The sequence below is a fragment of the Mobula birostris genome, chromosome 3, assembly GCF_030028105.1.
Source record: "Mobula birostris isolate sMobBir1 chromosome 3, sMobBir1.hap1, whole genome shotgun sequence".
NCBI lineage: Eukaryota > Metazoa > Chordata > Chondrichthyes > Myliobatiformes > Myliobatidae > Mobula > Mobula birostris.
In genome coordinates, this window is record NC_092372.1 from 157,847,264 (window position 1) to 157,873,678 (window position 26,415).

At 38.4% G+C, this 26,415-nt stretch overlaps 1 protein-coding gene and 1 long non-coding RNA gene across 9 annotated transcripts in view; one reads left to right on the plus strand and one right to left on the minus strand.

Annotated features, from left to right (window-relative positions):
• The window catches only part of cobl (cordon-bleu WH2 repeat protein), a 302,078-nt gene that overhangs the window by 161,561 nt on the left and 114,102 nt on the right, over window positions 1–26,415 (minus strand). For all 8 annotated transcript variants that reach the window (XR_011885441.1, XR_011885442.1, XM_072253549.1 and 5 more), the window contains 2 exons: window positions 7,502–7,712; window positions 6,763–6,991 (listed from right to left, as the gene is read on the minus strand). Coding sequence is in view for 6 of the 8 variants with exons in the window: in XM_072253549.1 (XP_072109650.1) it covers window positions 6,763–6,991; window positions 7,502–7,712 (440 nt within the window). In the remaining 2 variants the exon portion in view is untranslated. The remainder of the gene's footprint in view (window positions 1–6,762; window positions 6,992–7,501; window positions 7,713–26,415) is intronic.
• On the plus strand, window positions 9,479–22,708 carry LOC140194744 (uncharacterized). The gene is made up of 3 exons (XR_011885284.1): window positions 9,479–9,578; window positions 17,001–17,147; window positions 18,935–22,708. It is a non-coding gene; the product is annotated as an uncharacterized lncRNA (long non-coding RNA).

Below are 26,415 nucleotides of genomic sequence, written 5' to 3' on the forward strand. Positions count from 1 at the left end.
TTGTAAATGATGGTGAAATTCAAGAAAACTTTTTCTGTTGCAAAGAGCCGCCCAAAAGGAGCAAAATCCAAGATGTATTTCATGTTTTGTCTTCATCTGGAAGCAAAATGTCTGTCTTGGAGGAAGTGTATTGGCATCTGTACTGATGGTGCCCCATCAAAAGTTGGCTCCATGAGAGGTTTTGTTTCTCTTGCAAAAAAAAGAAAATCCTGACCTTATCACAACACACTGCTTTCTTCATAGAGAGGTGCTGATGTCAAAAACTCTTGGAGATGAAATGAAAAAAGTTCTGAATGCTACAAGGTTAACTTTATTAAACAAAGACAAGTTCACTCGAGAATGTTTAAAAAACTGTGTGAAAACCTGGACAAAGAATACACCAATCTACTGTTACACAGAGAAATCCTGTGGCTTAGCAAAGGAAGGGTTCTCAAAAGGGTGTTTGAGCTGAAAGTTGAATAGCAGGGATACTTTCAAGAAAATAGTAGGCCAGATTTTGCAGAGTGCTTTGACGATTAAGAATGGCTGCAGAAACTAGATTACTTAGCAGACATTTTTCATCATATGAAGCAGTTGAACAAGTCTCTGCAAGGCCCCTGGAGAAAATGTTTTGACTTCAAGTGTCAAGATTCTTGGATTTAAAAGGAAAGTGAATCTTTGGAAAAATCATGTTGCAAAAGGAAAAGTTAAAGTGTTTCCACTGCTGCTTGGTTTGAGAGTGAGGAAGGATAGCAGAAAGTCTCAAGTCTTATTGAAAATATTAATTAATTATGTTTGCCTTACGAGGTTTTAAAATTTATGAAATGGAAAGAAAAAGATTAATTTTAAGAAAGGTAAGCTAATTTCATGAAAGGTTAGCTTACAATTCATTCTCTACTCAAAAGAGTATTGTCAATTATACTTGGACTATTATATCAACAACTTACTGATCATGCCAACATATTGTGAGCTGTTGATATAATAATTTTTATGCAGGACCTCCTGAGACCTGAAAATTATTTCAAGAGTTCCTCCAGGGCAAAAAGGTTGAGAAAGGCTGTACTAGAGAGATTTAAGGAAGGAAGTCAAGAAATTAATGCTTCTGCAATTGAAATGGCAATGATATGATTAAATAGAGGGGGTTAGATATCTTGGAGTCATGCATGGAGTTGCAGAAATAATGAAGTACAAAGCCATAAAAACATCTGAAAACAGAGGAGCATTTTAAAAACAAGGCATAATTTAACTAGCAGCTAGCTTAAGGGAGTTGGTTGAAGATTTTGGATGAATGTAAGTTTACAGCAAATAAAACATCCTAGCCAAGAGTGCAATGGAATGGTGAAATATGGGAATAACAAAAGGAAAAGTACATTATTTCAACAGATACTTGGGTTGAGGGACAATTTTTGGCAATATACCAGAGGTACAAAAGGCTATTTTGGTGATGGCATTTATTTATGGTTGCAAACTTATCTAAAAGTCACCTATGCCACGAAGGGTATGATGAAGGTTCTCGGCCCTAAATGTCGACTGTTTACTCTTTTTCATAGATCCTGCCTGACCTGCTGGGTTCCTCCAGCATTCTGTGTGTGTTGTATGAACAATTTGGTTTACCTTAAAATGGGTATGGATCAGGGTGGAGTTCATGACCTTGAAATTAAAATTATGGTGGAGTCCAAAGAATCTGACCTGTATTTTATAACAGTGATGACTGTGCTTGACATCATTATACTGTGAAACTGGTAAAATTTCTGGAGTATCTGTATATGCATTATTTATCTCAGAAATTCCCAGTTATCAGTGATCAGGCTTTAATTTTATTCCTTGTGAGGAAGGAATTCAGCTGAATTTGCAAAACAAACATTATTCATGGTTAGTAGCATGCAACTCATCATATAGTCACATCAGTGTGCTGTCATCTGCTTCCAGAGATTGTTACACTGAATTTTTACATAGCTGGCTTACTGCTCTCAATCGGAGACAGATTCCCAGGTAGTAAGACCAATACATCTCATTATAATAAATCTCATTCAGAAAATATTATAAATTGTTTAATGAGATTTTTGCAGATAAGGGATATTAAAATATGAATATATTTTTAAAATAGTGAACTTTGGTATACTGAAACATTTTAAAACTTTATAAATTTTTAAATAATAAAGTATTAAGCTTGTTTAAATTGACAAACTGATGAAAATTCACTGACCTGAAATATAAAGTCTTTTTTTCTACAGGCGCTGCCTGACTTGATTATTCTCAGTATGCTCTGTTTTCATTTTTGTTAATATATGGATCCTACATGACTGTATTGCACAACATCTGATCTACTGGTGAAATTTGAACTACAGAATACTTTGTGGCTTCCCAATTTACTGAATGGCAGCAACTTGATTGGCGAAGAAAAGCTGGCCCCTGATAAAGCCTCACACTGAAAAGTGCTTTGAAATGCCATGAATCCAGGCCTTCCTGATGCTATACCAACAAAAAATGTTCAACATCTATGAACGTCTCTGAAGTTACAAAAACAGGAAGATATACAAAAATTGCTTTAGATAACCAAGATCATATTTCATAAAAAATGACTTAAAAGCATAAGAAAATAATTAAAACTAAGTCATATATTTGCCCTAACAAATAAATACATTTAAGTTAATTCAAATTAATCAAAAATTGTAGCCACTTGAAACTTGAACAAAACCGTCAAAGGCACTGAAATCAATCAAGGTGCTGACTTGGCACATGTTCATTGCTTACATTGCCTAAGTTAACCGCTGAGTAAATGCATGAAGTTAAAGCTCTCAGTTGGATTACATGAGATGTGCAAAACTGAAATGCAATTGAAATTACAGCACCAAGGAGCTTGCAGTATGCTTGAGATTACATGTTCATATGAATAGCGCTCACCATAATCTTGCGCACAATCCAATCTTAATTCAACAGACTGCAAAGCGTTTAAATATTTGCTAAAAACTATGCTTCTCATTCCTGGCTTGCACATAAGAATTCATAATGTGATAACTACTTCAGTGAGCATGGTGGCCGGATGCCATTAAACCAACTACTTAAACTGATGGCTGACAGCAACTCATGTCAGAAATTTTATTTTGGATTTTTGTGCACCGTTTCCTTTGAAGTCATCAGTGAGAATCTTTGTTTCATCATTGACTGCAGAATCTATTGAAGTTGATCTTCCCACTATTTAGTCTATACTTCAGAGAAAGATGGAAGATGCAGAAAACTTTGGGAAAGTACAGTTAAGTGATATCAATGTATATGTGGAATGTGCAGTACTTTAGAATACAACATATCACCACACAGCAGCACGATGGGAAGACAAATGAGCACAGAAAACAAGGGAAAATGGGTAATAGTGCAGACGCCAAAGAAACCTGCTTTTTAGGAGTTAGTCTAGCTATGAATGGATTGTATAACTTGAAATTAAGGATAGTACTTTTAATACAAAATTAAATGCAGAAGAAAAACATTGGATAGGTTGATTCAACATTGGAGATGGTAAAACATACAGGAAGCAGTATTCTGGGATAATATTATTAGACGTTTAGAAAATTAAGGATTAATTAATGGAAACTCCATTGGATCTTTAAAACCAAGAGTGATGTTTGATCGATCTAAGCGCCAGGCTGATTTGGAAAGGTCGGGTACAGGCAAAACCGTGACGGCGGGGGTCCAGGCCCAGAGCGTATCGATCCAAAGAGGCCTGGGTTTTAGAGCAAGGAATGACCCGATGTTTGGACAATTTAATTTACACAGCGGGCCAGATGGACTGAAAAGGCATGATGTCAGGACCAGAGTTGTGGGTCTGCTCGCTGCTCTGTGACATTTACTCTACCATGCGCTGAACTGAGGCCAAGGTTGTGGCCTGCTCTGGGCTTCATGTCTGAGGACCCACTTTGTTCTAAATGCTATTTGCTTACTTTTATTGTTTGCACAATTTGCTTTTTTTCCCTCTTTTTGCACATTGGATGCTGTTGGTCTTTTTTTTTAAGTGGCTGCTTTTGGGTTTCTTTGTTTTGTGGCTGCCTGCAAGAAGACAAATCTCAAGGTTGTATAAGTATACATACTTTGAACTTCAGAAAAAAAATGTGCTGAACTGCACCAAATAAGTTTTTTTTAAAGATAAAGTTACAGAGAAGTTTGAATGAGGGCAGTATAGTTGTTAATCCAAATAGCAGTTCATGATGTGCCACTGAGTAGGCTTAGCAGCAAGACTGAAGTTCATTGAATAAAAGAGTCCATGGAAGAAGTTCTGGAATAGAAACTGAATGAAAGCAGGAAACAAGGTTGTGGTCCTGATGAAGGGTCTCAGACTGAAACATCTACAGTTTACTCTTTTCCATAGATGCTGCCTGGCCTCTGAGCTCCTCCAGCATTTTGTGGATGTTGCTTGGATTCCCAGAATCTGCAAATTTTCTTGTTTGTGGTAAAATTTGTTTTACAGGCTGGACAAATCACCCTGGAGCCATTCCTGAGATCACTGCTTTTCCTAATCTACCATAAAGATATTGGTTTGTATATGCTGAAGCTAATTTCAAAATGGATAGTTGACAGAAAACTGTGACTATTATGAACACCAAGCAGGATATTAATAGACTTAAATAAGAAACCAAGTTGTTCAATGACAGTAATAAAGGAGGTTAGAAATGAGGTTGCGGCTGACAACAGAGGGGTGACATCTTCCTTCAGAAAACAGGAATAAGGATGGCCAACTTAAAGGGAAAAAGAACCATTTACATTATAACAACATATGGGGAAGCTGTGTGATCAGTAGTTTTATGAGCATTGGTTTTTAGTAAAGATTCTGGGGAATGGACAATATAATCTCAAAAGGAATGTGCACTCATGGGAAACAAACTTGGAAAATGTACCATATCAAGCCTGGGACAAAGTGGGGGGGAAAAAATCATAAAAGCAATCCAGCCCTGCAGAAAGCAGAGAAATACTTGATGAGCTTTCTGCACTTGATTTTGAAATGGGACAGGTGGAGCCAAGAAATAGCATTTCAACAAGACAATCTGCAACCAAGAAGCTGTTTATTTTAGCATTCTGATAATGCTGAGAATTATGAGTGGCTTTAAAACTCAACAAACTGCACCATCATACATGAAGCTCAGGAAGTGCAAATGGATCATGCATATGTTTTTTCACATACCTAGATGTCCAAACTAAATCAAATGATAGACAATTTTATTACAATGATTATTATTTTATCTTTTAAGATTATAAGCAAAAATAATTTTAATATAAATTAATTTTGTATCCTCATGTTATTGTAAACCAATGAGCAATGCAGTTTATTGTCAATCAGTCTTCACATCCAGCAGCAGCCGCCAAGCTTCCAACTTCCACACTGAGAGACTTATATGAGATCTGTTTCAGCAGAACAGCAAATTGAGAAAAAGAAATATGAAAAATACAATACCTTTGTAATTTAGGACTGACACAGCAAAATATATTTGAGTCTTAAGGACTACAAAAATGAAAAATAATTGGAATTGTTTGGAAAACATCAGTTATCACCTTAAAGAAGCTTTAAGGTCTCATAGATATAGCATAGACATTAAATTGCCGCAGAAAATTGCAAAATTGTGATGCATTCCTTTTTCATATGCAAAAGAATTCTTTAAGTAGGAAAGGATTATATATTTTTTTCTCTTGATCATTTTAAGTACCGTGTTGCCACATCCAAAATTTAACCAGATTTAAATCAATAGGAATTTATTGGAGTTTAATTGGACATAACATTACAAAGTTCCAGACTGCAAACTATATGTTTTTGAGAAACATTTCACTGGAATTTGAACTCCAAATGTGTTTCCAGGAAGGAAAATCAAAAAACGCTGTGTAGAGTTATAAAACATTAATCTACACTAATAACTAATTTGATAAATTCAGAGTGAACATTGACCTTGCACTTGGTTTCAGAGTTAAACATTTGCAACATGTAGTTTAGACATATTAATGGAAAATAGTAACTGTTTATCTTCACAAGGTGAATTAAAAATAGCTTTGTAATATCTGCCAAGTTGAGCCCTTTTGGCCATTTGAGTACTTCAGCACATAATAGTAAATCCAGGCGCCATCTTTAACAATACGGTGTTGGTGTGCCTTAATGTCGGTTTCTCACAAAGTGGGCTGTTGTTTGGACCCATGATTGTTGCATTACAAACTGTTTTTGCTTTAATTTTCAGAAAAAAATGCTTTACAATAGCTCCAAAATGGTACAGTAAAAGTCCACTAAAAATAACATCAATAATGCACATTTACTGCAATATTCCAGACAAATACTGTTTCTACATTGGTGTTTTTACAAAAAAAAGTTTTACAGAAAGTTACACAATAATATAAAATAAAAAGTTAGTTCATTCAAAGATCTTGAGAGATCAATTTTTTTTTCAAAATCATTCTAAGTGATTAGGCCTCATTTGTTGAGGATGTACTGTATATTTCATAAATGGATAAAAGCCCCCAGATGGTTTAAAATATTCTTACATTTACACCACATCCATTGCTTCATTTAACCAAGTCTAACAAGCTAATTAGTGTTTTGGATTTTTAACATTACTACTCAGATTTCATTCAGCAGCAAAATAATAGCTTGCACAGATTTATAATAGTTCATCATAATTTGATCAACAAACTTAAAATCTTCCTAAGAATGCAGTCATTTGAAGTTAATTATCCTCTGAGGGAAAAAGTACTGAGGCAAATTGGCTGAATTCAGTTCAACAATTTCAATGTAAACATGTTTCTGGTCAAACTCACCTCTGCTGGTATCCAGTGCATACAGTTCTCTGGTTTCCAAATCATTCAGTGATTTTGAAAGATCCACCTTTTCCCTTCTGATACCATCTTTCAAGAGCACAAGATGATCTAAGTTGAAGTCACACTTTTCGCATATAACTGGTAACAGTTCTTGCAAAGGCACTAATGGACTGACACGAATTACGGCTTTTTGCGTCCTTAGGAAATTCACAATCAACCTCACGGTTTTCTGTAATAGTCATAGGTTTGCATTAAACATTAAGTGATAGCATAGTACACTAAAATAAATAAACATATTAATTTATTGCCCCTCATGTTGCCATCTTTATTGGTTTTTGACACTACACCATGAATATTTCTTTGATAGGTCAGCATGAAAATTGCAGGAAAACTTCACCCACTTTTGTTGTGTAGTGTTCCAAAATCATGGAACAGCATACTCAAACTACCTCTTCAATTAATATATAAGCATTCATAAATTGCTTTTCACAATACCACTTTGGTTTATCCTTCAACCTTTTAACTCTACCCTCTCTTGTAATTTTCCAAACTTTTTATATGGCTTTTGACACAATATTGTTTTGTGAATAATTTGTTTTTCAAGAAACACTAAATCATAGTTCTGCACAGATAACATTTCAAATTCAGTATGCAACATACTTTGAGTGCTCTAAATCACAAATAAATTAAAATGACTTATTTTACAATTCAATACAAGCTATTTCGATTTGTTACCTACTTCAGGCACTACAGGCTGGGGTCTTCTTGGCTTATCCTCAATAACTTTCTGCTTTATGAGCACTTTGTTTACATCCAAAATCCCAACAGCAGTATTTGGCTTGAAGCCTAATGGTTTGTGTGTCTCTCTGGATTGCAGTTCAAGAGTATGATGAGTTGGATTTAAATGATATTGGCTGCACAAATCAATGAGTAGATCCATCACTGCTTTACTGTAGTGGAAAAATAATTAAAGTAAATTTTAGATATGCATTACTTCAAACTGACATGTCTTTTGAGCATCTGAATGATTGTTAAGGCAGAATATTTCATGAATAACTTTACTACCTAGGCTCCAGAGTGATAATTGCAAAAACTTAATTCTATTTCACAGGCATTATCATATTGCACCCACAACTGAAAGCATTTCATTTGCATCAATCAACTATTCCCTAAATGTCCACTCCATGTTATTTTCATAGAAACTGATTCATTTTGCTCTTTATGTACAGAGAGAAGAAAACTCTGTAAGCATATATCCTATAATCGTCTGAAGGCGAGATGATTTTCAGTGTGAATTGTAAACTGCTTTACTTCTCAACAAAGTGAATCATACAGAGAAGCAATTATATCAGAGGGCTTCCATTCAGCTGTTTGCACTGTTTGTAATACCATATAGTGTGATGGGTTTGTTATCTTAATTAAGCAGAATGTAACTTTACAAAATCATTGCATTCTACAATCCCCAGGGCAGAAACATTGTTCTAAAGTTTATCATCCACCATCTCAATTTCTGTCTATCCTTTCAGTTATTTCCAAAATACAGGGTTCGTCTCTCACTTCTCTTTGCTGTTTATGACCAACTACAACTCTTATTCACAAGCCTAAGTTACAATGAACCCCTTCAGAAAAGGGTTATCACAGCATCAATAAATGTGACCAGTCACTGAATTGTTAAATTGTCACTTTGGAACACGACTTTATATTTAAGACACAGCAAGCAAGCACTTTCTGTGAAAATAACCTCTCTAACACAAACATTACTGAAAAACAGCTGAATTCTCTTCATAACTGGGAGAAATATTTTCAAAATTCACTCATTGTGAAATGAATATCAATGGAACACACATGCTGTCTTTCAATCTTTTTTTTTGAAGTTTTAGATTTGATCAGAAAGTCTTTCTTTCTTTCTTTTTTGGTCGTATCCTTAAAATGGACTGCCCAGTCCCTTTTTTTTGTTTTGTTTTTTTTATATAGTGCATTGGTTTTTTTCCCTTTTCATTTAAAACCCAATTTTTTTTTCCTTTCTCTTCATAAACTGGTAAGAAGAAAATTGTTATTTTCATTTTTATTATATATTTTATACTAGTTTAACAATATCTATGATTTTGACAATATCTATCTTAATTTTGGTTTATATTGTTACTGATATATATATTTGAACTAATTCTCCTTTACTGTATTTATGCTTTTTATAAATCAATAAAAAGATTAATAAAGAAAGGAACACATATGCTGTATAGAAGAACAAATAAAGAAAATACAGCTGAACTAACAATGTCTGTCATTAGAGGGAGCCAAAAAGCTAATTAAAATTAACTAACCTAACATTATCAATAACACACAAAAATCTAATTTATTTTAAATTATAATAATTCAAGCATTAAACCATAATGGTCTGGTACACATAAAATGATCTGATGGACATAAATTGAACAATTCAAAATTTTGGTGAATGATATATTCCTGACTCAGTTGAAGTTTTACATTTACCGAATATTTTCCCTGAAAAGCCTTATACATATTGAATTGTGGCTCGAATTAGGTCATGTTTTTCTGATTTAGAAAAATAGGTTATGACTCAGAATCTAATTTGTTATCTTGTATGACTTGAAAACTATTGTTTTGCAGCAGTAGTACAATGCAAAGACACAAATAACAATAAATTTCACAATAAATAGTGCAAAAGAATAACAGGAACTGTTCAGAAATCTGATGGCAAAGGGAAAGAAGCTGTTTCTGAATCATTGAGTGTGGGTATTCAGGTTCCTATACCTCTTCCCTAAATGAAGTAATGAAAAGAATGCAAGTTACCTACGGTAAGGTTCCTTAGCAAATGTTGGATTAGATTGAATAATTGTTATTTTCTTTGCAGTTTAACTTTCACATGTCTGCTTGTATTTTTATATAATTACTTATGTATATGCAGTATGTTTTCTAGTGGTCACAATATGTATATGCAGTATGTTTTCTAGTGGTCACAATATGTATATGCAATTGATCAATGTGTCCCTCAGTGGTTACAGTTCTTTCTCTTTCTGGAAGATTCTTCGTAGTGGAATATTTGAATCGGGGCTATCGGACTGGTTATCTCTTATCTACTATAGAGTTATATACTATTGAATGGAATGGCTGTTTATCTATGGCATTAGAAAGGCCGAGCATATTGGCCCACCATCCTCTTCTTTGAACTTTGACTCCTGCTACAAGTCATTTTCCGTTTCCTTTATTCTATTAGTGCTTAATAAAACAATCATGAAGTATCAAGTTGTATGCCTTGTTCTTGACTTCTGAAAGAACCTTGGATCAAAAACATCAGAATCCAACAATTTAGTGTAGTCAGCAAGGATGGTTGTGAAGATTTAAGGACTCGGAAGAATCCCAGGCAAAGTGGAAATTTTCAGCTCCTAAATCTAAAAGGAGGGAAGAGCTTCCTCTAATTCTAAATTGCCCGAGACAATCCACTAGCTCTTCAACTTCAATGCACCACCTAGTGGATGTTCAGGAGTGAGGAAACGCTATACATTTTGCTATTCTGAAAAAAGTAGAACTAACAAAACAGGTACTGAAATTAATATTGTGTTTTACTTAAATTTGTACAAGCCAGTGGGAATGGAAAAATACTTTGGTGCAAAACTTGTGAAAACTTGGTTGCAATCTAATAATATTTTGGATTGTGGTCAAAGTAATAAAAAGTGCGTACAAACTAAGTGTCACATGAGATTGAATTAAGACAATGACTAAAGTTGTGAAATCAACTACAGAGTCTCTAGTTACTTGTGAACAGATGACTGAGGGCTTGAGCTCTTACCTGAATAAAACATTTCAGTTTGATAAGATTAATGACAAATAATCCAGATGAAATAAACCATTGATGTTAAGTCTAATGAAATGTGGCTCTTAAATTATATTGTGAAACTATGGGATAAGATCCAAAAAATCACTTCAAGCAAAAATAAACACTTGGGTGATGGCAATTTTATCACGGTTAAGAGGGAGCAAACACGCAGGTTTAGAAAAACAGTTTAAGCTAACATGTAGTCAGCTTGAGAACAGAATTTGAGAGTTTAACTGAACAAGTAAAGGAATTAACTGATCAATTCAGGAAAGAGAAAGAGATGCGTGATGAACTACAAAAGGAGTATGATACAGCCAGTAAAAAAAGAGCAAATCTCCGCACTAACTGAATAAGTAACACGGTAAGTGTAATCAAATTGAAGTGCAATGTGTGAAGCTTCAAAACAAAGTGCAACAATATGAGAAAGTGTAGCAAGGAATTTAAGTGTGCAGTCCTGCCAGTGATGCTTCTTCTACGTCAAACAGTCTTCTGAGACAGCGCCATCAGCCAAACTCCGAGGAACTATAGACTGGACATAACAAAGACTCTACAGTGGCCTCCAGCAACTCAAACAAGGATGACAATGAAGAAACAACAAGGTTGGCAGCTATGTCATGGCTTACTCCAATAAAGGACAAGGAATGAAGACGTGGAAGGCTGGAGGTGGAACATATGAAAGGAGACAGATGGTTTACTATCAAGCACCTGAAGCAGAAAAGATTGGTGCAAGAAAGTTGCAGCTTCTAAAAAAGGAAGTTTAAGGACCAGAGCTGAACTTCAATGTAGTAAGAACAAATTACAAACTGCACCCATATGAAGGCATCCAAATTTTGGCTACTATGTTGCATTCTCAGCAAACCAGACTCAAAAGCATTTGAGTAACAGAGCTAACAGTGGCACGGGAGATGATGAACAAAATATATAAGGTGTTAGGAATGCTATTAAAAGGCGGTTGGAAGAACAGGCCCCAATATGGGCTGATTGGAGGAAAGTGATTGGAGGCAAGCAAAATATTTCTGAGGATGTTTCAGAATATGAGGAATACAACAGGATAAAATGGTTGTTACACAGGATTTCAGGATTTAGATGAAAATAATATAAAGGACTTCTTTATATGGTCCCTTGAAGTCAACTTTTATGGATGCCTTGAAAACCAGTTGTTGCCAAAGTGGTGAAGCTGACAAAACTGAAATAGAATGAAGATGGTGTTTCATGTAGCGAGCTCGTGTGAACTGCCACACAAGCGGAATGAGATACCGAAATCTGAATAAGGTCATTACAGGTGGGGCAGTTACTTTTGATCAATAGTCACTGACCATGGGTCAACAGACGTTGATTGCTAGTCAACAGCCACAGTTACCACAGGTAAATCAACAGCCAACATCTATTAACCAACAGAAGAGCCTGGTCTGGAATTCACAGTGTGTATCACAGCAACCTCATTCCGAGTCACAATTCCGAGGCTGATCCAGTAAAGCACAGTGTGCCTTCTGTCGTAAGAAACTACACTGAGTTACAAATTGTTGGAATAGGAAACAAGGTGGGCAACAGAAACAAGCTCTAGAGCAAGTTGAATCCTTGCAAAAGTCGTGAGATTCTAATGTGTCAACATGGCTTCAACAAACAATGTTGGATGTAAAGGTCATATTGACACGGTGAAAAAAAATAACCTGGTCCTTCCCTGCAGCCCTTGCTTCTCTTGATAGAGCAAAAGGTATGTTAACTTACTGATTGGAAATGAATGTACTGAATTCTTATTCCATATCGGAGCTGAGCCCACATGTATACCCAAACTTACTGCCCAAATACACTGCTTACTAGTGAACAGCCACAGCTAATGCAGGCGAGTTAACGGCCAAACCGCTTGTGATGGCTTCAGGGCACTGAAAATAGTTGATCGATCTGCACCAACGGGGCTAGCTTGTCAATACAAGTTACTGTCAGTCTCTAAGTACCATTCAGTTTCTTAACATACTAGACTAGACAGTTTGGCGCTAGACACTAGAATACTACAGCACAGTACAGGACCTTCGGCCCTCGATTTTGTGCTGACCCATATATTCCCAAAAAAAAAGTACTAAACCCACGCTACCCCGTAACCTTCTATTTTTCTTTCACTCATGTGCCTCTCCAAGAGGTTCTTAAATACTCCTAATGTTATAGACTCCACCACCATCCCTGGCAAGTCATTCCAGGCACCAACAACCCTCTGTGTGAAAAACTTACCCCTGATGTCTCCCCTAAACTTCCCTCCCTTAACTTTGTACATACGCCCTCTGGTGTTTGCTATTTGTGCCCTGGGAAACAGGTACTAGCTATCCACTCTATCTATGCCTCTCGTAATCTTGAAGACCTTTATCAAGTCCCCTCTCATCCTCCTACGCTCCAAAGAGCTCTGCTAACCCTGCCTCATAAGACTTGTTTTCCAATCCAAGCAACATCCTGGTAAATCTCCTCTGCACCCTCTCCATAGCTTCCACATCCTTCCTATAACGAGGTGAGCAGAACTGAACACAATACTTTGGTCTCACCAGAGATTTATAGAGTTGCAACATGACCTCTCTACCCTTGAACTCAATCCCCCTATTAATGAAGCCTAGCATCCCACAGGCCTTCTTAACTATCCTATCAACCTGTGCAGCAACCTAGAGGGATGTATGGATTTGAACCCCAAAGTTCCTCTGTTCATCCACACTCTTAAGTAACCGACCATTAACCCTGTACTCAGCCTTCTGGTTTGTCCTTCCAAAGTGTATCACCTCACACTTATTCGGATTGAACTCCATCTTCCACTTTTCTGCCCAACACTGCATCCTGTCTACATCCTCTTGTAACTTTCGACAACCTACAGCTCCATCCACAACTCCTCCAATCTTCGTGTCATCCGCAAACTTACTCACCCATTCTTCCGCCTCTTCATCCAGGTCATTTATAAAAATCACAAAGAGCAGGGATCCCAGGACAGATCCTTATGGCACTCCACTGGTCACCGACCTCCAGGCAGAATACTTTCCTTCCACTACTACCCTCTGCTTTCTTCTTGTAAGCCAATTTTTTTTATCCAAACAGCCAAAGTTCCACTGATCCCATGCCTCATGACTTTCTGGATGAGTCTCTCATGGGGGACCTTGTTAAATGCCTTGCTAAAATCCATGTAGACCACATCTACCACCCTACCCTCATCAATTTCTTTTGTTACCTCTTCAAAAAACTCAATTAGGCTTGTGAGGCTCGACCTTCCCTTCACAAAGCCATGTTGACTATCCTTGAGTAGACTGTACTTCTCTAAATGCTCGTAGATCCTATCCTTAAGAATTCTTTCCAATAGTGTGCAGACCACCGACGTAAGACTCACCGGTCTATAGTTCCCAGGATTCTCCCTATTACCGTTTTTAAACAAAGGAACTACATTTGCCATTCTCCAATCCTCCGGCACCTCCCCTGCAGCCAAAGAGGATTCAAAGATCATAGCTACTGCTCCAGTGATATCTTCTCTCACTTCCCACAGCAACCTAGGGTATATCACATCCGGCCCTGTGGACTTATCAATCTTGATGTTTTTAAGAAGATCCAACACTTCTTCTTCCTTAATCTCCACATTGTCCACCACACAGGCCTGTTCTATTTCAACTTCACCCTGATCAAGGTCCTTTTCACTTGTGAATACTGAAGCAAAGTATCCATTTAGAACCTCCCCAAACTCCTCCACCTCCAGGCACATGTTGCCTTCTTTATCCTTTAGCGGCCCCACCTTCATTCTTGTCATCCTTCTGTTCTTCACATATGCAGAGAATGCCTTGGGGTTCTCCTTAATCCTACATGCCAAGGCCTTCTCAGGACCCCTTTGAGCTCTCCTAAGTCCTTTCTTAAGCTCCTTCCTGACTACCCTATATTTCTCATGAGTCCCTCCTGCTTCCTGCTTCTTATATCTAACATATGCTTCCCTTCTTCCTCTTGACAAGTCGCCTCACGTGTTTCATCAGCCACGGTCCCCCTTTCCTACCATTTTTTCCTTGTCTCAGTGGGACAAGCCTATCCTGAACCCAGCACAAGTGGTCCCTAAACTTCCTCCACATTACTTCTGTGCTTTCACCCTTGAACATCTGTTTCCAATTTACTCTCACTAGTTCCTGCCTCATCCCTTCATAATTAGCCCTCCCCCAGTTAAGCACTTCCCCATTTTGTCTGTTTTTATCCTTTTCCATAGCCATGCTTAAGCTAAAGGAGTTGTGGTTGCTCTCACCAAAATGCTCCCTCACCAAGAGGTCTGCCACTTGACCAGGTTCATTACCCAGAACTAGATCTAGTATGGCCTCTCTTCTCGTCAGCCGGTCCACATACTGTGTCAGGAATCCTTCTTGAACACACCTGACAAATACAGCCCCATCTATCCCCCTTGCAGTCAGGAGGTGCCAGTCAATATGAGGGAAGTTGAAATCACCCATAACTACGTTTGACGGGCTGTGTCTTAATAAGAATTCCTTGCTCCTCCATCTGGTTGACATTTGGTGAATACTATTGACTGATATTCATAAATGTGCATATGGAGCAGAAGGACAGATAATTACACAAATTAAAAGCAAACTACATGAGATACAACCTTGTCCTCAATGAAGAGAAATACAATTCTGGGTAGATGTCTCACAACTTCTTCTTGGAATGGAACTCTATCGCAGAGGGTAGAGTCATTTGGAATCTCATGCAGTTGGCCAAATCTGAATTAATTAATCATCCCACATGGTCAAAATATAAACAAAAATGACTGTGGCCTGCTGGAAATGAATCCTTTTGAGTTTCCTGGTAAATGCCACTGTGTACTAAGCAGTATCCTCTGTGTAGAACATCTATTGAAGCTATTCTACCTATTGTCAAACAGATAGAGGAGAAAGAGATTCTTGTTAGACACACAGGCCATCAAACATTTCCAGTCTGGCCTGTTAAGAAAGTGAATTGGGCCTCTCAAGTAGCAGCTGTTCGGTGGTCCAAGTGGCTTACTGTTTTGAGGCACTTAATATCATATTCAACAAATGAGAGCAGCAAATCCACCTGAACTGGACTATGATGACCAATCCTGTGGAAGAATAATAACCGCCATGAAAAAGCAAATTAATACAAAGAAACTCCTCCACTGAATCCAGATCTGATTCTCTACTCTGATGGCTCCTCAACAATTGAGGGAGGAAGTTGGATGGCTGGATGGGCTTTTATTTCTGAAACTGACTGACATCAGAAAGCATAGCTCCTGGTACTTCTGCACAACAGGTAGAACTGAAAGCTTTGATTGAAGCCAGTACAGTGGCAGGACTATCAACTAATCTATGCTGATTCTCAAGATGCTTCTGGAGTTGTTCGTGATTTTAGAAATTAATGGAGAGAAAGGGGATTTCTTATGGCAGCAGGAACACCACTAAGAATGGCCAACTGCTACAAGAACTCATGAATGTCATATAATTACCACTGGAAATTGCTGTATTAAAATGTAAAAAGCAACTCGAAAATGCTTACATGGGAAAACCATGGAAATACACTCTCCAATGAAATTGTGAAAAGGACAGCATGAGGAGGAGTAAAAGAAGTTTAAAAGGTCAAAGATGGTACCGTGAACGTATGCAGTAAACCCAACAACTGAAATTATGGAAATGAAATTAGACTCTGTGTCACAGATGAACATACAAGACAAGACATTTGAGAGATCCAAGCTCAGTGCTCCAACCAGGAAAAGTGATTCTGGATGGAGAATGGGGGGAGGTTAAACGGTGATGTAACATGGACACATAGCACTAGTCATAGACTAGCAGCTCTAACCAACGTTGCTTCCTTATCTGGCAGAGCAGAAACTCTCCCAAGGACACACTGGAGTGGAAATGATGATCAAATGATTCTCCCAGTGGTGGTAGAATCCAAAGTTCAGGACACAAGATTGACACACATTTGAAAGCTGCATGAGATGCCAGAAAACAAATCCTAGAGCAGCAGAAAAGCTACCAAAAATAAGTTCTCCTGCCTCACCTGGTCCATTTTTATACTTACAAGTAAATTACATTACTTTGCCAAAGTGTCAAGGATACTCAGGCATGCTGGTAATAGTGGATAAGTTTTCAAAATAAGTGGAAGCTATTCCAGCAAAGAAAGCCACTGCCACACACACAGCAAAAACTCTGATCAAGGACTATATTCCTAGACCAGGACTGCCATGTCACATTGACTCTGACCATGGAACACCTGTTACTGGGAGTGCTTGTCAGGAATGATGTCGACTGATGAAAAGGATCTAGTGCTTTTGCTGGCGTATATGACTATTTTAACCTGGTTAAAATTGATATCTGTACACATCTGGAAGCCTAAGAAAAGTTTATTTGACAGATGAAAATTGAATGGTCTTTTCATTGTCCACATCATCCAGAATCATCAGAACAAGTCGAACGAATGAATGAAACCACTAAACAATGACCGACTAAGTATCATGATGGCAGAGGAACTGAATGCGTATTTTGCATCAGTCTTCACAGTGGAAGACATCTGCAGTATACCGGACATTCAAGAGTGTCAGGTAAGTGAAGTATGTGCAGCGAAAATTACGACTGAGAAGGTGCTCAGGAAGCTTAATGGTCTGAGGGTGGATAAATCTCCTGGACCTGATGGAATGCACCCTCGGGTTCTGTAGGAAGTAGCTGGAGAGATTGGGGAGGCATTAACAATGATCTTCCAAGAATTGATAGATTCTGGCATTGTACCGAATGACTGGAAAATTGCAAATGTTACTCCGCTATTTAAGAAGGGTGGGAGGCAGCAGAAAGGAAACTACAGACCTGTTAGCCTGACTTTAGTGGTTGGAAAGTTGTTGGAATCAATAGTTAGGGATGAGATTACAGAGCACCTGGAGGCACATGACAAGATAGGCCAAAGCCAGCATGGATTCCTGAAAGGAAAATCCTAAGGAAAATCCTGCTTGACTAACCTACTGCAATTTTTTGAGGAAATTACAATCAGGGTAGACAAAGGAGATGCAGTACACGTGGCATACTTGGGTTTTCAGGAGGCCTTTGACAAGGTGCCACACAGGAGGCTGCTTAGCGAGCAGAAACTGGGAATAAAGGGATCCTATTCTGGCTGGCTGCCGGTGACCAATGGAGTTCCACAGGGGTCAATGCTGGGACCACTGCTTTTTACAATGTATGTCAATGATTTGAACTATGGGATTAATGGATTTGTGGCTAAATTTGCCGAAGATACAAAGCTAGGCTGGAGGAGCAGGTAGGGTTGAGGAAACAGAGAGCCTGCAGAGAGACTTAGATAGTTTAGGGGAATGGGCAAAGAAGTGGCAAATGAAATACAATGTTGGAAAGTGTATGGTCATGCACTTTGGTGGAAGAAATAAACGGGCAGACTATTATTTAGATGGAGAGAGAATTCAAAACACAGAGGTGCAAAGGGACTTGGGAGTCTATGTGCAGGATACCCTAAAGGTTAACCTCCAGGTTGAGTCAGTGGTGAAGAAGGCGAATGCAATGTTGGCATTCATTTCTGGAGGTATAGAATGTAAGAGCAAGGATATGATGCTGAGGCTCTATAAGGCACTTGTGAGACCACACTTAGAGTATTATGTGCAGTTTTGGGCTCCCTATTTTAGAAAGGATATACTGACTTTGGAGAGGGTTCAGAGAAGATTCATGAGAATGATTCCACAAATAAAAGGGTTACCGTATGAGGAAGGTCTGGCAGCTCTTGGGCTGTATTCCCTAGAGTTCAGGAGAATGACGGGGGATCTCATAGAAACATTCCGAATGTTAAAAGGCCTGAACGGATTAGATATGGCAAAGTTATTTCCCATGGTAGGCGAGTCTAGGACAAGAGGGCACGACTTCAGGATGTCCATTCAGAACAGCCATGCGGAGAAATTACTTTAGTCAGAGGGTGGTAACTTGTTGCCACTAAGGGCTGTGGAGGCCAAGTCATTGGATGCAATTAAGGCAAAGATAGGTAGGTTCTTGATTATCCAGGGCATCAAAGGGTATGGAGAGAAGGCAGGGGAGTTGGGATGACTGGAAGAATTGGATCAGCCATGATTGAATGGCTGAGCAGACTCGATGGACCGAATGGCCTACTTCTGCTCCTATATCTTATGGTCTTATGAGGAAGGCATACGATGGCCTATAGCTCTTCCTATGGTCCTATGTAGCATCAAACAAGAAAATTACATTAAGTTCATTAGCAGCAGTGACAGGGCGTCCTATAGCACTGTTGAAAGCTCTTGATCTCAGAGAAGTTGATATACACGTTATGGCAGACAGTTTCGTTAACTGTTGCTGAAAATTAATCCAGGCTTCTTCTCTACAGGTTTCTGCCACTTGGAGTGGTCCAAAAGGAGGACACATCCTGATGTGGTGCGTGGGTCTTGATTCAGAAAACACACAAGGAACCACTGGGAGTTTGATGGGAAGGTCTTAACCAAGTGCTATTAATTATGAATTCTGCAGTGAAAGTAGAAGATAAAAGTAAGTGGATACACTGCAAGCAAGCTAAAGTTGTAGCTGATGAAGACAACAAGCACTGTGGTTAATGAGCTAGTAACTTCAGACTCAGTGCCTACGCTGCAAGACTACAGTGAGCAGATCACTAAACAGCTTGAAGGCTTGAAGCACAGTTGAGAACTACTGGACATTATGATGTTTATTCTAATAATATGTCTTGATATGTTATAGCATAATTTACATCTTTTTTATTTGTATAAGGACAATCCTTAATAAGTGTGCCTACTTATGAAGATAGTCTACCTAACAATGACATTATTCTATGGATTGCTTTCGATATTTCCATAACTGAGATAGTTTTTTTTTATTAATTTACACTTAACATAGATACCACAATTTTTTCCTGCCTCTTAATTTTCAGGTGTAATGATTCTAAATTTATGATTTAGAATCAAAGGCGGGGGGGGGGGGGGGAAGGAATGTATAATTGTTATATTTTGCTGTTTAATTTCCTCATGTCTGGTTGTATTTTTATATACAGTGGTTTTCAGTGAATTGTGACACATTGGGACCACTTAACTTTGTAACAACGTATATATTTAAATGAAATACAGAACAAATTAGAATACTATCAATACTACTACAGTATTATAAAATTGTCTAGTAGGTCCTACTGGTTATCGGAGAAATTCACCTCAGGTATGCTGCCATGTTCTTTGGATTGACTATAATTGAACAAAAATCAGTGAACACCTAATGCAGATAATGGACTGTATTCCTAAAAATCTTTTGATGATTGCATCTTCCAAATCTTTACTTTCATTGTAACATTCAAGGCGATTGTCAATACCTTTAAATTCTTTGTATGCTTATTTATTGAAGGGGTGAAATTATTTCATTTTTCACTCCTGGCCATTTCTGGCATCTCCAAGCCTGAATGCTTGAAACCGCACTGAGCAAAACATTTCTGCATCTTATTGCTTATTTCTCATCAGTGACAAAAAAAAATCGCAGTTTTTGAACACAAACACATACAACTGGTGCTATTTAAAAACTGTTTGCTCGAAGAACAGTGACGTGCCTAACGGCCATGATAAACTAATGGCCCAGTTAATTGACATCCATTGTAATTACTTATGTACATGGAATTGTTCAGTGTGTCTCCAGTAGTTATAGTTCTTTCTCTTTCTGGAAGCGTCTTTGGAATCACATGGCTTGAATAGGGGCTTTCTGATTGGTTAACACTTATCAACAAAACTGAATGAGATTGAAGACCAGCAATCTCAGTGGTCAATGCCACCCATGGTTAGTAAATCTCCCCAGGTTGGCACCTGGAGGTCCGTGTGAATCCAGAATTTAAAATCCCGTGATCAGCAAGTCCTGACATTGAAGCCCAAAAGTCAGGGACTAATATTGACGAATCCAGAGCTCCAGACCCGATGGTCAAAGCCCCAGGGTTGGCATATTGGAGTCCCAATATCTGCGAGGCTGGGCCAGGGATTGGAGGTTATAGAGGCATGGAGGCAGCCTGTCCTGGTGTTGGAGGGGTGTGTGTGTGTGTGTGTGTGTGTGTGTGTGTGTGTATGTATGTAAGTTAGGGAGGAAAGGGGCTTATTTTGCTGTTGTTGTGGTTGCTTGTTATTCTGCTGAACTTTGTGGGCATGCTATGTTAGTGCTGGATTTATTCCTGGATTTTCTAAATATGTAGTCTACTCTAGAAATGTCTAATAACCAAGTAATTAGTGCTCTCCTTTACAGAATTTCCAAAAATGTTTACATCATTACAGCCTCGGTTAATGTTGTCATACTTTCTTTAATATTTTCTTTGAAAGATATGGTTCACATCTACTTAATCAGCTGGAGTTCAGATATAAAGAAAATACTCAAATAAAACACAATTTTGGTTAGGATTGTTCTAGGATTGCTTATCGGGTATGTTTGCCTCGATAAACATACGTTTGGCACAAAAAGAAATACAGAAAAGAAAACAGTTTCTATTCTCTCAATCTAGCTAAAATCCATTTAATAAGTTTATAAGATTCTGCACAGCATCTTCAGAAAGTGTTGTTGTTGAAAATACTTGCAACATTTCTAAAGGGAGGTGCTGTTTCAGATGAGAACATGCATAAATGATGCTACTTCAATGTTCTACTTTCGGGTAATTCATTGTAAGCCTGAAATAGTCACTTTTAGATTTTTTTTTCTTTTGAAAGCATGTCTGCTGAAGTAGCAAGTGCAAAGGTTGTTGTGAATTCTCCAGATAATTGGTTCAAATATAACCAAAATACAAAAACTGAAGGGAAGGTAGGAAAAAATGTTTATTTGGCACTAACTCAGAACAATATACTAAATGATTCTGATCCAAACAGGCTGCAGATTGTTGGCAGATTTTCCTTTCATTTGTGTAATCTCTAGAAAGTGGGTCCCAGAGTTTCTGGATAGACAAACAGAGGAACCCATGGTCAGAAGTGACATGGCAGGTATGGGCTGGTAAGCAACACATACACTTGGTTTAACCACTTGCCGGCAATGAACTATAGTCCCTTACCGTAACTGATTTAAACAGTACTACAATGGTAGCACAACGGTAGATGTTTCTCCCCTTATCAATATACCAATACCTCCTATTTTATCTCCTTCCAAAATAAACTCTGCAACATAAGTACATTGACTCAAGAACTGGGGCCCTCACTTTTTCTCTTTCCTAGATATTATATCTCACATTCTGTTAACAAGTGCAATTAACTAACGATAGAACAGATATGAGACAAGATGGTTGTCAGGAGTTGTTTTGAGCAAGTCATTTATTTTGAAAGGGAAACATAATGCCAACCACTGGTAATTTTCTTCACATTAAAGTAAAAGGTCAGAGAAGGAAAAAAGTGCAGACCACTGAGAGTAGTGGGTCAAAGTTGGGAAAGTCGAAGGAACAGGAGAAAGACTAATAGTAACATTAAAAATAGGTTCTACTGAGAGGAGCAAAGAACATAGTTGGAGAAGCACCTGACAGCAGAAGAGGGCAGGGGATGCATTTTTATAACATACTAGATGCTGGTATGAGCAGTGAGCTAATATGCAACATTAGAAGTGACTGAACTTCACTCAGAAATGAAACCCAAAAAGAATACAGAAATAGATGACATATTCAGTCTGCTTCAAATTTTAAACACGTAATTTATCATGAAAACTACAAGACTCATTTCTAATTTTTAAAAATAGGCATATAAAATTTTTGCCCAACTAATCTAACATTGTTTGGTTGACTGGAGAATTGTGAAACTCGGACTTCTCTCAGTTTGCAACAGTACCACCAGATGGCCAGAGGAGTTAAACTGCAGCATGGAAATGGTGACATGCAGTATTATTTTTTTATTAAAGTGTTGATGGAATAAAAAATAGTGGAAAATGGTAAAGAAAGCAAATGAGACATGATACATGCAACAGGCAAAATTTTCAACATTTTATCTGACATATATTAGCTTTTTTGGTAAAAAAAAATGAAGGAATTGAAATACACCTTGGGCACAGCCAAAAATTACAACTATGAAAAGTATTTTCTTCTCTATATGCTTCCTTGCAATCTCAGTTGCAGAGCACAAATCTGCAATGAATCTACTAACTAAATCATAAACAAGAGAAAATCTACAGGTGCTGGAAATCCAAGCAACACACACAAAATGCTGGAGGAACTCAGCAGGCCTGTCCTGTTGAGTTCCTCCAGCATTTTGTGTGTGTTACTAACTAGGCATGTCTTGATATACAATTTTCTTTTGTTTCAAAGTATATTTTTTAATGATGTATTTAATAGCAATGCAATAAAGTTTGATTAAAATATAAAATTAGATCTATTGGAGAAATAAGCATTTTAAATTCACAGCAACAATCCAGCGCCTCCTTTATATAAGCATCCGTTAGTCTCGTGAGACCATGGATTTGCGCCTTGGAAGGTTTCCAGGGTGCAGGCCTGGGCAAGGTTGTATGGAAGACCAGCAGTTGCCCATGCTGCAAGTCTCCCCTCTCTACACCACTGATGTTGTCCAAGGGAAGGGCATTAGGACCCATACAGCTTGGCACCAGTGTCGTCGCAGAGCAATGTGCGGTTAAGTGCCTTGCTCAAGGACACAACACACTGCCTCAGCCAAGGCTCGAACTAGCGACCTTCAGATCACTAACTGAACACCTTAACCACCTGGCCACGCGCCACCGCCTCCAAGTTTATGAATTTGACACAAACTCATTTCTAGGCAAATTGGGACTAAGCAGTGAGCAGAATTTTTAGAAAATATTATTTAAAATCTCTTGCATGTATCCAATGATATTCTTGTGCCAAAAGGAACCAATTAAATGTTTGCTATCCCTGTCAGAATCTTGCAACTGAGCGCAATTAGCAGTCATAATAGTGCCAGCTTTGCTGGCAGAACTTGCTACTAAAGCAGTCTAACTGTTGAGGTTTTCAAAAATATAACACACTACATGAAAGCCTTTCACATGTTGCTTCTAGCCTTCCATAACAATTTGGATATGAACACCTGTCACCAACATGGAACAGCATGAGGTCCAAACCAAAACAGATCAATCCTTCATACCCAGGATGCTCTAGTCTTCCTGTTTTCCCAGTACTTCCTCATCATGCAATATTTCAATTTGTGGAATGGAAAAAGAAATAAGGGGAAGGGAGTGAAATTACCAGGCGTTGGAGAAATCGATGTTCATACTATCATGTTAGAGGCTACCCAACCGGAATATGAGATACAGCTGTTCCAACCTGAATGTGGCCTCATTGTGGCAATAGAGGAGACCATGAACTGACATGTTGGAATGGGAATAGGAAATCTAATTAAAATGGATGGCCACCAGGAAGTCCTGCATTTTGCAGTAGACAGGGCTAATGTGCTCAATGAAACAGTCCCTCAATCTATGTTCAGTCTCGCCGAAGTAGAGGAGGCCATATTGGAAGCACTGGATACAGGAGATAACCAACACAGATTCACAGGTGAAGTGTTGCCTCAACTGTAAGAACTGGTTAGGGTCCTGGATGGTGGTAAGGAAGGAGGTGTAGCACTTGTCATGCATGCAGGAATAAGTACCAGGAAGGAGATTAGTGGGGTGGGATGAGTGGACAAGCAAGGCTCGTAGACAGTGATCCCTACAGAATACAGAGTGAGGAGAGGAAAACATGCTTAGTGTTGAAGGTGACGGAGGTAATTGTGAATGATGTGCTGCATACAGAGGCCTCTGTATCACTGTTATGCCAGTAGGAAAATGGATTGAGGGAAGATGTGCAGGACTTGGAGGAGATGCAAGTGAGGGCAGCATCAATAGTGGTGGAAAGAAAACCTTGTTCTTTGAAGCAGGAGGACATCTCGGATGTTCCAGAATGGAGACTCATGCTAAAAACAGATGCAGCAGAGACAGAGTGTATTGTATTAAATTTTGTAAAATACTGGATGAATGTCTGAACAGTTCAAAATGGCTGTTTTAACTCTTTGCGAACTCATAGCATGTGGCATGTCGCTACAAGATAAACACTGTAGGTTTGTAAATGTCTAATGTTTATTAATAGCAGGTGGATACTTTCTTAGTGTCAGGCACCATTAACCATGAATGTTAATGACTACAGGGCTGGTCCTTTAGGAGCTAGGTTAATGGAATCTTTCTTAGTGTCTGTCAAATTGGCTTAATGGATTAATTTTTGGATTCAAGCTTATTGCTTATATCTAAAATTAATGTTCTTTTGTAATTAAAGAAATGTAATGTCCAAGAGATTCATGTGCTGATGAATAAGTGGTAGCCACTTAAGAGTCTATTTGACTTCTAAGGGTATGCTGAACGCTGTGCTGATGAACACGAGTTGTTTGAATGAATGAAACTAAGCTGAGTTAATAGTACGTCACGAGAACAAAAGATCAAAGAGTTGATCTGTCTCTGTGTGTCCCTCTGCGCTTGTGGAACACATACTTATTGGGTACCTTTCTCTCACTTCGTTGGTCTTTGCCTAGACCAAGAATCGTAATCAGTGCTTACGACCCTGGGTGATTTCATGAGTGAGTTGAAATTCAGAGTTCCCTGACAATAATCAAGTGGTGACCAAGGATCGTGAGCCCTGAAATTTATGTGACTAACCATGTAGTATTTTGTGTGGTTTATTTGTGGTTTCTATTTTTATGATAATAAATTAGGCTTAAGTTACTCTGTTGTGCTTATATGCTTATTACCACATCTGCTGGACACTCAGATTGTTTGGGTCTAATCAACCTAGCCCATTACACAGAGGAACAAAGAAAAGGAAGTAGGATTTTTACAAGTGATGAGCTGGGAAGAAGCAGAGTAAAGATAGCTGTGAGAGTCAGTAGGTTTAAAAAAGATTTTAGTCAGCAGTCTATCTCCAAAGAGACTGTTAGATCAAGAAAGAGGAGAGAGGTGTCAGAGATGAACCAAGTAACTTTGAGGGCAGGGTAGACATTGGAGGCAAAATTGACGAGCTCAGCACAGATGCAGAAAGCAGCACCAATGTAGATATCAATGTTGCATAGAAAGAGATGGGGAGGCTTACTAGTGTAGGCTTAGATCATGAACTGTTACATGCAACCAGTGAAATGGCAGGCAGAGCTGGGGCCCACATGGATGCGCATGGTTACACCTTGTGTTTGGAGAAAGTGGGTGGAGCTGAAAGGAAGGTGAGAACCAGTTCCGCCAGATGAAGGAGGGGAACTGGTTAGGTCTATTTTCCAAAATGAACTGTAGAGCTTTAAGGCCTTCCTGATGGAGAATGGAATTGCATGGGGACTGGAAATCTATAGTGAAAACAAGGTGATCAGGGCCAGGAAATCTGAAATGATTGAGATTAAAATGGTCGCGATATGCAGAGACAAGCTCAGTGGAGCAGGAGCAGGCAGAAGCAATGGACCTACCCAGTCAATCAAGTTTATGGATCTTGGGTAGGAGGTAGAAACGAGCAGTGCAAGCTAAGGGAGCTATGAGGATGGGAGATCTCCAGAGTCAATAAAGCTGGTGACGCTGCGCGAGACAATGACCTGATGCTTCTTAGTGGGGTCCTATATATGTTGGTCAAGATTTTCAAAATTCTGCAGGATCTTAATGTCATCAGCACATTTAGCTATCCTACCTTCCATGCTTTCAGTTAAGTAGTTTACATTAACTTAGTTGTGAGCTCTGTATTGACCCATGCCACAACACACAAAATACCTTACTAATCAGAGGTGACCCATTTATTAAAAATCTTTGTAGGGAATTTTGGAAAATTCACATCATCTAACTCTCTAGCCATGTCTTACCAGCCACTAGGATTAAGTACATCAGGACAGGGAAGTGTAAACCTACAGTTCT